The 13,156-nt window shown below is 38.4% G+C and overlaps 2 protein-coding genes across 4 annotated transcripts in view; one reads left to right on the top strand and one right to left on the bottom strand.

Moving 5' to 3' along the window:
• The window catches only part of LOC132203191 (cholecystokinin receptor type A-like), a 166,544-nt gene that overhangs the window by 2,987 nt on the left and 150,401 nt on the right, over nt 1-13,156 (top strand). The gene's annotated exons all lie outside the window — the stretch shown is intronic.
• LOC132203248 (achaete-scute homolog 1b-like) lies at nt 5,478-8,140 on the bottom strand. The gene is made up of 3 exons (XM_059630883.1): nt 7,296-8,140; nt 6,383-6,609; nt 5,478-6,282 (listed from the first exon to the last, which is right to left on the bottom strand). Exon 1 carries the CDS (start codon nt 8,074-8,076, stop codon nt 7,300-7,302), a length of 777 nt encoding a protein of 258 aa, XP_059486866.1. The 5' UTR covers nt 8,077-8,140; the 3' UTR covers nt 5,478-6,282; nt 6,383-6,609; nt 7,296-7,299.

Below are 13,156 nucleotides of genomic sequence, written 5' to 3' on the forward strand. Positions count from 1 at the left end.
TTTATTTATAATATCTTGTCGCACTATGTAGCTCAAAAAGCTTAAAGAGAAGGATTTAATTCACAATAATATACATAACTAGCATAACCACCAATTTTTTTAAAATAAATATTATTAATTATTAACTATTTTTTACCTAATGCTCACAGTTTTCTATGCGTGAGTTAAAATGATACATAACAGAATAAATAATTATGCATTTCATCTAGAAATTTTTTTAATGCAATATAAATAATAAAAGAGTAAATAAATTATTATTTATACAAAATTGATAAAAAAAACATGATATAAAAGTATTAATTTCTTAACTTTTTTTGCGAAATATATTTTTATTAAATTTTGAGCGTGTCCTCAGAGACTTGCATGGTAGTTAGAAGCGAGATTTCAACCCCCTGCTCGTTCGCCCGCTCTCTCCCGCTGAATAAAATTACTCCTCCTTTCTGACGCAGTAGCTTTTTTGAAAAGCGGCTCTACAAGCCGCGCCTGAGAGTAATCATGATAATAATAAAACCTCCTCTATACCACTATACTTTGCTGTATACCTTTTCCTCTCATCTCGTTTTATATTCTTATATTTTTTTTCACCAGCTCAGCATTTTATTATTTTCATACAAAACAACCCCACCCTCTCGGTCGTGCCGCCTTTGGACTTTTACTACGTACATTTGCCCCCCTCCCGATTTCATCTCGCGGAAGATCGCGCGACTCACGCGTGCCCCGCGATGCTCGGCTCTCTCGCGGCATCAAGCGGCGTGGTCCCCTCCGCCCGCTATTTATTCAGCCACGGCGTCGCGCACCTGAAGACCAACCTCGCGCACGCTGCAGCTGCGGAATTCGGATGACTTTCAACCTGACTTGCACGTGCTTTTATATGATTTCAGCGAGGGGATGCGTATGAAAAATGAATCTGGCTGATAAATTCTGATCAATCCTCAAGGGTATTTTCACCATTATTTGCTATTTCATATCAAATTGGATTTCAATAGCAGAAAAATTTAAGTTCTTTGTGCTGAATAAAAGTTAAACCTTTCGATATGTATATCTCTTGCCAACAAGGCATGCATGGAAATAAAAGGGAAAATAATTCGCTGTTTATAAATTAACAAAAGCGAGGCATTTTAATTTTTTTAATTTATTTTTATTTTCTTGAAAATTAAAAAGATTATTTTCATGCTTTTACTCATTTTAAAATATATTAGGTATAGTAATATTAAGTTAGATTTTTAAATGCCTTCCCTATGCAACTGCATGTATTGTTCTGATTAATTTACTTTGAAATTTAATTTTGAAAAATTAAAAAAAAATTGTACAATTCTTACATAATATAAATCAATATTTTTGCATGTTGATTTTTTTTTTTAGCGAAACAGTTTTTAAAGATCCAATATTCTCATAGATTTAATCTAAACAGTTTCATGAAGTTTTTTTTTTGTAGTATTGGCAACAATCTATTTCTTGGATTCCATTGAAGTGTCAGAAAATTTCAAATATTCGACCACATTGGCCCGATCAATGGTATCTCCACGATTGATCGACGCGATTTTTTTATTCAAAACTTTTTACATAAGAATCTCACACTCCACACGCGCACAGCGGCGTACCATCTCTCCTTCGGCTCTTTTATTGATAAGGTGGCAAAAGAATTTTATATACAAGGTGAAGACGACAACCAGCTTTTCTTTTCCTCGTTCTCTCTCATTCCTTTTTACAACGGGGACTATCAATAATAAAACGCGTTGCGCCGGGTCAGGGGATGAAGCAATAAAAAGACGCTCCTCTCTTTGTGCGAGCGCGTCGACTATTTTGATTCATCTAACTGTTCAACCGTGGATTTTGTCGCACTATACGAAAATCGGAAATATTTTTTCATTGTCCACGATTTTGTGTGGAAAAAAATCGGCGCATAAATCACGGGCGCATTATCTGCATTCCGTTGTTACGCGAATGAATCAATTATCGAGAACGGCAGCGCATCGGATGAAAAAACTCTGGTCAGCCAAAAGTAAGGGATGTGCTGCTGAAAAATGGAAATAAAAATGAATTACGATGTGGAAAGGGGAAATTCTGAAAAGAACCGAGTAGGGAACATTCATATTTTTTCTTTGCTTTATTGCAGCCATTGGAATCTCCAAGGCTATCATTTCTCCAATCCAATAGCGCGCGCAGTATCAAAAATTTCCAAAAGTCTTTTGCAACATTTGTCCTGATCAATTTGTAGGATTTAGAAGCGGAGATTTTCGTTAGAGATTTTGTATATAATTTTGTCTCCTTTTATAAAGTAGAGATGATTGATCCAAACTTCTGTGCCGGCTGACTTAATCTGTGAAAACAAATCAGTCTTTTTTACCAAACCGCCTTCTCTTTTGTGAAGAGCGATTTTTGTCCTCGAGCAGCAAAAATGAAACAAAGTATATAATAATATAATCCTGAAAGCAAGGAAAATCCCTTTTCGGACCTCCCCGTAGCCAAGGCACTCAATCCGAAATATAATAATTGTGTTCCTGTCGTTACGAAACCCTTTTTTATCTGCTCTCCAAGAAGTGCTGCGGGATGCATCATATTCTCTCTTATCGAGCCTCCAGATCTGGCCATCTATCTTTTTTACATTAATAGGTGATTCGGACTAGACGGAGAGCAAAAGTTATCTGCGGAGCACTCAACCGGAAATTTACCAGCACACACAGACAGACAGACAGAGTGCTGCTTTTATATTATTTGAGAGAGAAAAGGAGGTAAAATTAGTAGTGACATTTTTTCTGGGCAAAAACTGCGGCACTCGCGCGCGGCGTCTGATGAGATGCGCTCTGAGCTTTTATTACACGCTGCTTTGGCCTTCAACTTTTGCGGCACAACAACTTATTTTCCGTTTAAAAAGGGAAGTAGTGCTTCCACGCTATTGCATCATGTATATAAGTGTGCATGCATGGAAAAGAGCCGCGCTTATAAAAAGTACCGACGAGCTGCTTCTCCTTTTCAATTTGAGCTACTGCATCTCTTTTTACCTTGAGTGACGGCTAAAAAGAAGCTCAGCGTAAATAAATGAATAAGTAAGTGTGCAAAAGTATCGCTTTTTGTCTCCTTACTGCTTCATGTAGGACTTTTCAAATCCGTGTCTCCGCGCCGTTGAGCTGCTCCTGAGACTAAACGGGGTTTTGTTTGCGTTTCGTCAGGCCAAATGAATATTCGAGCCGGTGGGGATAAACGGATTTAAAGTCGTGCCGAATATTTCTTTGATTGCCATTTGTGACAGAGATCACTTACTTGGAGGAGCAAGAAGAATGAATGTTCATGTCGCTAATCAAAAGAAAACGCGGCACAGATGAGTAACACACCAACTTAACATTGATGACACTTCAGGTTTTAAAATTTGTCATAGTTCTCAGTTTTGAAATGGAACGGAGAAAAGGGGAAACCTCTCTTTGACTTAATCCAATTTGAATGAGGAAGAAATTCTCAATTCTGTCCATGCTGATGAAATTTTGTCTGACAAAAAAAAACAAAAAAAGTTTTATTTTAAGAAGCAATTCAGATTTTTCACTCAGGTGCACTTTGGAGTTCACAATATTTTCCAATAATATTTGTAGTATTTTTTTTCTTTTTAGTTTTGAAAATATTGTATCCGTTGAAAAATATAACTTTTAACATTTTTTATTACAAGAAAATGACTTAAGTTAACATTTAATTTTATATTTTATTTTAAATTTAAACTAAAGAGACTTTGAATTCAGTAATATTAACCATAAATATATAAAATTTAAACCAAACATTAAAGATGTGAATAGAAAATATGCCGCCATGATTTTTGCTGATTTTTGCTTTGAAATTCTCCATACTTAATTTTGTAATTTCAGTGGAATAAATTTTTTCAATTAATTGAAAGTGAAATAAACAATTAGCGAGGTGGCTTAGTACTGGTGATTGCCGTCGGGTCGCGTTTGCTGGAAGCTGCGTTTGCAGAAAGAGCAGATGTTTTTCACTCTCCGTCGTCGATCTCTCTCCTGTATTCTGGTGGCATTCGCTCGCCTGCGCGAATAAAATAATCATTATGAGCGACGCCGAAAGAATAAAGAGAAGAATCGCGCGGGCATGCACGCGCACAACATTTCTCCGCACCCTCGTTTTCATACATAGGGGGAGGCAATTCCGATCCACCCCACACTCGCGCACCATATTATAATACCTGCACGCAAAGAGCTATGAAAAGAAAGAAAGAGAGAAAAGTGTGCCTGCGTCGTTCAAATGATGCAGTCGAATAGAAAAAAGCCGGCCGGCGTTTTGTTTGCCGCTGGCAGCCGGGAGGAATATATAAAAAGTTCCAGTGCCCTATTCTAATTCCCGCTCTTGCATGCATAATTATTAGAGAGAAGCACAACAGGTCTGTTCAGCATACGTTATATTTTGCGTGTTATTACTTTACTTTGTGATCAATAATAAATTTCGGTCCAGCGGGCGGCTCGTTGTGCTCTCCACCTCTCGCCACCCCAACTCACGCTGCATAGCAACAGAGTCTATTTGCAGCAGCATGTGCGCGCCTCTGGAGCTAGAGCATTTATCAGGTTTCGCGGCACTCTGCAGCTTTTCTCGCGCACTGAACTCACTTCACAACAAAAACCCACTTTTTGTTCTTCTGGCCCAGACTCCGCACGCGTACACACGTGTCACTCAAAATTTCAATCAGCAGTTATAGAGAAAAGTTCATTAATTGTTTTACTCTCATTGAATATTTAAGCGATTTTAATTTTTGTGTTTATATTCAATGTTTATTAATTTTTTCTATTTTAAAACTCATTTCACTTGAATTTCAGTCTGATAATTTTAACTTCATGATTTACATTGAAAAGTTTGATCGGTTTAAATTTGATTGAAATCGTATGTTCTACTCAGGAAGCATTGATTCATGATTAAGACTTCATTCATCAAACTTGAATAATATTTCAATTTTATTTTACATGTAACCTAAATCTAACATCAATAAGACAAACTAACGCATAATCAGAATTATTCTTGCATAATTGGATATAAACGTTTAAATATTTAATATAAAAAAATGTTTGGAGCTAAAATATTATCAAAAATATAAAAACCATAATTTTTTAACAAAATTGTTTTTACTTCACATTTGCATCTATTTTTTATCCAATAAATATTTTACTTTATTATCAAAAAAATGTTTTGCGTTTCCTATTAGCAAAGTTATGCAACAGGCAATAGAGCTATGTCTATCGGGTTGCATAACTCGTCGCTTGTCAAGGTCAGGGCAGCGAGCTGCGCTCTTGCTTTTCTTTCACCACAGACCCACTTCCTCCTCTGCTGAATAGCGCCGTTTATTTTTTATGATATCGCCGGCACACGCAGCCTCGTCTTAAGAAAGGAGTCTGCCTGCTCATCTTTCCTCCAACTTCCCATTATCTTTTTACTTCAGAATTTCTTTTCAAAGGGTATTTGAGAGAAAGAGCGGAAGTTTCATTTTGATCAAATACAAACATGTATTTTCTTTTATTTGTCAATATATAGAATAAACATATAAAATACAATGTACACCATCAATAATAAACTGCGGATTTTAAACATCTTTTCCCTTCAACTTTCCTCTTTTTTGCGTTGATAAAAAGTACTTCACCTCCTCTACAAAATCGAGAAAGTTCCAAAAATACAATTTGAAGTGGGTCGCTTCAATTCCTTTAAATTCGTGTTTGTACAGGCAAATACAGAACCCACCGATTTTCAACTTAAACAATCGAGATCCTTTTGGAACGAGAACAATCATTGAGATTTAACGGTTTTCGAATTCAAACTTGGCAATGTTATTTAAGTAAGGCACCTTTGGGCGGTTTACAATTGTTTTAAATAGGGCAAAGGTGTTTTCAATGGCCTCTAATCACAAACAAACATTTTGAGCATCATCATTTTTTACAACAATCATTATTTTATAACATTAAATGAGATGTCTGTGTGGCTGATTTTGAGGAGTTATCAATTTAAGCCTAGTCGATATGCAGAGTATAAAATAAATTATAATATAAATACAGGGCAAAAATTTACACAAAAATAAATGAACGGGTGGCGCGCCGACGCGCTTCAGAGCAATGCAAAATTTGACTAGAAACAATTTTTCTGCGTATGGGCATATAAATGCTTTGAGAGGAGTCAAAGTCACCAATTTTGAATATTTACAGGAACAGGTATTTAAAAAAATGCGTACTTTGTTGATATGTTTTACTGTTCTTGGCTGAGATATGTAGGCGTTTCTGAGGTCACAAAGTTCACGGCTTTTTAAGGCACCTGAGAACAAACAAAACAAACACAAATGTTAATAAATGGTTCAAATTGAATACAGAAATTATTTACAAATTTATTTTTTCTTTCTAATTTTGAAACTTACCATTTTGATAAGATAACTGGTCGGCTGCAGCTCTTGAGCTATTTGGTGGTTGAGGCAGTGTGTTCCGCGGTGAGGTATGTGTTTTGAAAACTATGGGTTGGAGGTGATGAGATTGTGCTGGCTGATTCGGCGGTGGTATCACATGGAAATTTGCTACTGGAGTTGCCATCCTGCTGCGCAGAGATCGACTCGAAAGAAAGACTCCTCGGCCAAAATAGATCAAAATTCTGTAACAAAAACAGGACATGACGGATTTAGTATACATTTTCGGTAGACAGCTTTATCAGAGAGGTCATGACTGACAAAAGGTCGCGAGATGGGTGGGCGGTCAGCTCAAGAAAAAAAAATGGAATTTCCCTGCACTCCCTTGTGCAATAAACAACACCGGCGGATTTCTTCCGGGCCATTCAGTCTTCCCCTCACGCGCGAGCAGTTTCTTCTCTTTTTCTAATATAATGCCGCATTCTATTTACTTCCCTCAGAAAAGAGATCTTCACCCCAAGGAAGAGGAGAATTTTTTACAGGCAGGAATTTACTATTATTCGGTCCAACCTGTTTGCTGGCTGCGATTATACCTGCGTATACCGCGCGACAGAAGGGAAGCAGCAAAATTTTTAATGATCCGCTCGGTCCCGTTATCATCAGCCGAAATGTAATAAGATCGAAAGTGAGAATGAAATTACGAAACTATACGGCGGCAGGAAAAGAAACACAGAAAAAAAGAGTTCAAGGTTAGACTCGGTAGCCTCCAGTGCGTATTATGATAATGTGCTAAACACACGCGATGCCGGTCTAATAAAACCAGACGCTGGGTAAAAATTAAATTTTCAAACAAAACTCGCGAAAAATAAAATAGAAATTAAATATCAATTTCTAAATTTTGATACATATTGAATATAAAAAAGGTTTTTACCTGCTTATTGACTCTGTTGCCACCAGGAGATTGCGTCGAGGAGCTCCTCGTCCTCAGGACTCATGGGCTGGTAGTTGTCGTACGCCTGCACAGGGACGACCGTGGTGGTCGGCTCAGGGTACATGGGGTGGTAGGACGTTGTTTCCGACTCCTCGAAGGACGGTGTCGGCGACGAGGCGGGCTCGCTGGCGGCGCTGCACGGCGGCGACAGCGACGCCGGCTGCATCAGGTGGTGCATCAGGGGCTGCGGTTGGAACTGCTGCTGGTGGTAGGACGAGACGCTGCTGTGCTCGCTGGTGGTCGGACTAAAGGCCGGCGCGTAGTGCTGTGGGGCCTCAACTTCGGACGGCGCCGGCGACGCTGCCACCGGCAAGTCCTCCTTCTTCTCGTCCAGCATCATTTGCAGACTGCGGATGTACTCGACGGCGCAGCGCAGGGTCTCCACCTTGCTCATCTTCTTGTTGCGGGCCGTGAAGGGGATGTGCTGTCTGAGGGTGGAGAAGCCGTTGTTGACCTGCTTGACGCGATTGCGTTCGCGGGCGTTGCGTCGGGCCACGGACACCGGCTGTCCGGGCAGGTTTCCGTACGCCAACTGCTGCTGGAAGTTGATCTTGCGTTTGCAGCGCACCAGGTCGGACGACGCCGAACTGGAGGAGCTGCTGGACGCCGTGCTGGACGCGGACGACATGGGGCCGTGGCCGGACATCTTCGAGGGCGACGAGGTTGGGCTGGGGCCCAGGTGCGGGGCCAGGGCAAGAACCCGGTCGACCATGGCTGCCATTTGAATGTGTGCGAGTGTTTTGTTAGCGAGAGAGTAGGTTGAGGGCCGATGTGCACTGCTCGGTGCCAACTCCCGAAATGCTGCGCCGCTTGCCGCCGCTCCCCTACTTGTACCCTGGTGTTTGCGCCGAGGCCCCGCCTCTCCTCTACCTGCTTTGCAGCGCCGGCTGCAAGAAGTCTGTGAGCTCGCCGGCCGGCCGCTCGCCGCCGCTTGCTCCTGAGGAAGGGAGATCTATCCCGAAGCGCGTGCCTCGGACGTGAGGCGCATGGCTAAAAGTGGTAGACCTCTAAAGCGAGCAACACCTTGAGATGAGATTCTCGCTCGTAGCCCAGCCACCGAGCGCCGGCTGCGAAGATTTTGTTACAATTAATGTGTCGCCGGTGCGCAACATTTTCGTCAAACTGGTTTAATTGCGACAATGAGAGTGTCGGTGCGTGCCGCTTTTTGCCCACTGCCCACTTGCTCAATAAATCAATGAATTTCTCTTGCGATAAACATTATCACAATTAAAACGGAAATACCTGTACAGGACCAATTAATAAAATGTTACAAATAAGAGTGAAGGGAAAATTCCAAAAATCATAATAATAATATTTTACTTTTGAAAAGTGAAATGAAGTTTATTCTTTTTCTTAAAACCGTTATAATTTATTTCCCTAATCATTTAGGAGTTTTTAATTTAATCCCAGCAAGCTTGATTCAATTATTTGTACCTTCAATCATATAAAGCGTGCACAAAAAAAGTTTACATTTTAGCAATTATACTTTTATAACATTGAAGTTTAAAACGTAATTAACTTTGTACCGCAATACTACATAGCTTCCTTCTTTATATGCCGGCCGGCCGGCTGCTTCACTTTAGGCCGGCAGCAAAAAATTAAATCTCCTCTCGCTCATTCGAAGAACGCCTGCCACTTATGCAACTTGCTCGCCACGCGTGCTTCTCGTGTCTGCCGCTCTCTTTTCCTTTGTAATCTCCTCCAGACGGCGGCGGCGGCGGCTACTCGAGCTAAATGACAGAGCTCGGCACGTCATGCACGTTTTTATTGAATTATCTTTATTCGCTGCGCGAACAATTCAATTCCATTCTCGGTCATGTAAATACCCACCCACGCAATATTTTACACCTATACCAAGAGATGTAATCGGTTGTGTATAGCAGCGGATTGAAACAAACAAATGCGCCGCGGAGCAAATTGCTCTTTATTTATGTGAATCTTGCTGGAGTAAACGTGTTGTGAATGAACCTGTTCTCAACTCTCTTGCAGCAGTTGGAATTTAAAACAAAGCATTCATATCTCCAGCTCGGTGAAAATTTATTTGTAATGAAATTGCCGCTAAAGGGAACTAAAAACAAATTGTTATTTTTCTCAATCTGGTTTTTTTTATTATAACACTTTTTTTTGACAAAATGATAGCAACATTCAACACACAAATTGAAAGAAAAAATTAAGTTTCTGTCAGTTTCTCACCGGTTCTCTCTGTTGAATTTTACTTATTAAAGGTCTGACAAAGTTCTTTTAATTTTAAATGAAAAAAAAATGTATTACAACTTTTAATCATTTAAATTGTTGAAGTGATTCATTTGAACCTTCTCAACTAAAGCAGCTAAAGCAGGAAATATTAAATAATTTCACTAAAGATTGATATTTTATCAAAAATTAGAAGTAATGCTTAAGGATTTTTTAACAAATAAGCTCAAACTTCTTTTTACGTTTATAATAAGCTACAATTTTAGGTTAACAACATCTTGATTATTTCCATTGCTTGCTCAAATCTCCATACCATTGAATAATTATTTAATTTTTACTGCATGACGAAAAATAATTATAAATAATAATAAAGAACTTGCTCCATAATAAAACACACATTTTTCTCAAACTTATCGGCAACCAAATCAAAAATAAGAGGATGTTGCGTTTGCAACTCCAGTCGAATATTTGGCAATCTCGATTTAGAGAGCAGCACACTAACTTTGCATGGAAAATAATAATACACAATAATTCATTTGACCGAGCTCGGAGCGAGAGAGAGAAAGAGATGCTCTCGGACTGATGACGAAACCAGATTCATACTCGGCGTCGAAACGAGTTGCGGGTTTTCTTTTTGGAGCTGGCTAATATTATATCAAACTCGCATTTATACATGTATAGAGAGCGAAAGAAAGAAAGAAAGAGCGAAAAGAATGATGTATTGCTGCAGAGTGCCGGCCGGCGGAGTTTTGTTTCTGCGCCGAGAGAACAGATCGCGCCGCGAGAAATGTACGAACGTGTGTAGTAGTTAGACTGGTTTTTTAGAGGCTTTGAGGGAGTTTTGAAGAAGCGGCAGCTACAGCCAGCTCTCCTGCGTGCCAAACTTCTACCTTTTTGTGTATGTCACCCCGCTTTTTATATTACGTATTATGTACCCTTTAAATAAATTCAGCGTGTGTTGAAAGAAATGTATTTCCTCTGCGCTGTGCCATGAAAAGAAATTCTGCACAATGTGTCGCATTCATTCAATTGCATATCTACAGACATGCAAAAATTCTCTTTTGCTCTCATTATTATTTTTTTCTTCTAATTTTTATTCACTGCAGGCAATGCGCAGTGCGTGGTGCGCAGACTCAAATTAATATTATCTTTAAATTATAGGTCGGGGAAATCTATTTGAATGAGATTTATTTGATTTGGCGTTTCCTCCTTATATGTAACTCTTTCATTCTTCCTCTGTGGCTCTCACCGGTGTATTATTACGCAGACCATAATCTGCATGTCGCGATAAAATGTATTACATTTTTCAATGGTCAGCCACGGCGGCCAGCAAAGTTGGCGGATTAAGTAGTCGTTTTGCTTTTTGCTCTTCACCTATATCATTTTCGATTCATATGATGATGCGTATGCACGCAGAGTAATGGAAAAGATGAGCATAGTGAGTGACCCACATGTGAATCAAAGAGAGGAAGATTTTGTTTGTCTCTCACGACGACGACGAGTATTAGCGGTTGTCATGTGTGTGTACCTTTTCATTCATTGTATGGCTGCTGGAGACCCTTCAAAGAAAGGATTATGACATTTTATGACGCACTATAAAATCATTTCAAAAACGTATGCGTCTCCTCTGCTTTGATATATCTCTGTGTATGAATGGTGAATATTTCGATCTGCATTATACGCTGCGTGCGTTCCCATTACACTTTGTAAGCGCATGGGATTGCCAAAATGCTAATGTCAAACTGTGTTTGTTAGAATCCTGTTGCGGTTGGTTACAAAAAAGAAAAAATATGTACAATATATATATATAATAAAACATTTAAAATATATTAAAGTAGCTGAAAAATATATTAGTTTACGCTATAAGTAATCAAATATTTAAATTTATAAGTCATAGTAATTTTAATTTTAATTGCCATTTAAATATACACAATATTTTAGTTTAATTTTATCTTTTTAAAGCTATGGTATAAAAAAATTTAACTTCTGCCGAGTTCACTTGATTTAGTCTGCAAATAGTTATAAATAAATAAAAATTAGAAATATAATATAAAATAAAAATTAGGCTCAGGTTTTTTATTATGCATATATAGAAAGAAATGAATTTCTGGTTTTCCCTAGATCGCATTCAGAATTTGTTGATTATTTTTTTTATATCAATTTTTATATAATTACCATAACCCATAACCATATCAGATTTATTATTGTATGCCTACGATCTACAAAAATTAAAATGAAAAAAAAACGAGCCATTTGCCTATGAAAGGAAATAAGATTTCAACATAAAAATCCTTGTTCCCATGCTCTCAACTCTCTCCCACTGCATATTATTTACGTTGTCGCAATACATCATGTTTGGCTACTACCTCCAGCAGCAATGATCGTCGTTGTAATAAACAATCTTGTAATTCGCGAGCAAACACTCTCCGTGCTCGCTTCACACACAACGAGTCCCACAATATATCACGCCTTGGAGGAGTCGCGCCGATTAACAAGGAAAAGAGGTGCGGTGTGCACATTACACTTGGAGCGTGTTATTATATCTTGCCGTGCCAAGATGTGGGCGTATCAGCAGCACATTTATTCATCTCAACTCTTCTCTATGCTTCAAAATAAAGAACTTCTCTTGCCCTGTTAGTGCTGTTATTACTCATGTAGGCGCGTTATTACACGTTCAATTGGCCATTTGTTGCAAACAGTTACCTGCTTTTATCGCGTTATGGCTTCTGTGTATGAATGATTTATACGGAGATGTTATTTTTTATTTTTTGGCAGCGACCAAAAATATTAATTTTACTTTTTAGTGTAATTTTTATATAAAGAAAAAAATATGTTATTGCTGTATAATCTTAAAAATTGCAAAAAAAAAAAAAAAAAATGTTCCACAATGTACATTTTTTTTAAATTAACCAAATTGGAAGCTAAATGAAAGCTATTTTTTTTTTGCTGCAATTTCCATAATAGAAATATTTTTACAAGCAGAGAAAATAAAACCAATGCATTCAAATGAGTGAACGAAGGCATGTATGGAAAGTTCTTATCAGAAAGAACATTATTATTTTAAATATACATATTAAAATTTGTTCATTTTCTTTCATCTTGACCGGCTTTGCCAGAGATTCCGCGGTGATGCTGAATAAAACAAGAAGTGCGTGCGTGTCTTTGGCTTCCCGGTAATATTAAATTATGTCTGCAACGCGTACAAATACGCAAACTGGTATTTTAGGCAATGCATATATAAAAAGAACCTGTTATTCAAATAGATAAACGCGCAAAATTCTTCCCTAGCTCTCATTCATTTTTTGATTAAACGCATAGAAAGCGAGTTGTAGATGGATGTAAGGGTATAAGAAAAACTGAGTGAGAAAAGCAGGCTCTTGATTAAAAACGCCTGAGAAGAACTATTTAGAGGTATAAATAAAATGAAAAGACCGAGCTCCTCCTCTTTGTCTAATGGCCGTTTGCTAATTTTTTATTTCGTACTGCGTGGCTAAAAAGCGGACACATTACGCGAGCAGGACGCGTTTTTTAAAACGGCCTATGTGAGCGGCTTTCGGCATTATGTTTAATTCACACACATGTATGAAAAGGTCTCGTTGCCGCATTTT

The sequence above is a fragment of the Neocloeon triangulifer genome, unplaced genomic scaffold, assembly GCF_031216515.1.
Source record: "Neocloeon triangulifer isolate White Clay Creek 2 clone unplaced genomic scaffold, ASM3121651v1 ptg000017l, whole genome shotgun sequence".
Lineage (NCBI taxonomy): Eukaryota > Metazoa > Arthropoda > Insecta > Ephemeroptera > Baetidae > Neocloeon > Neocloeon triangulifer.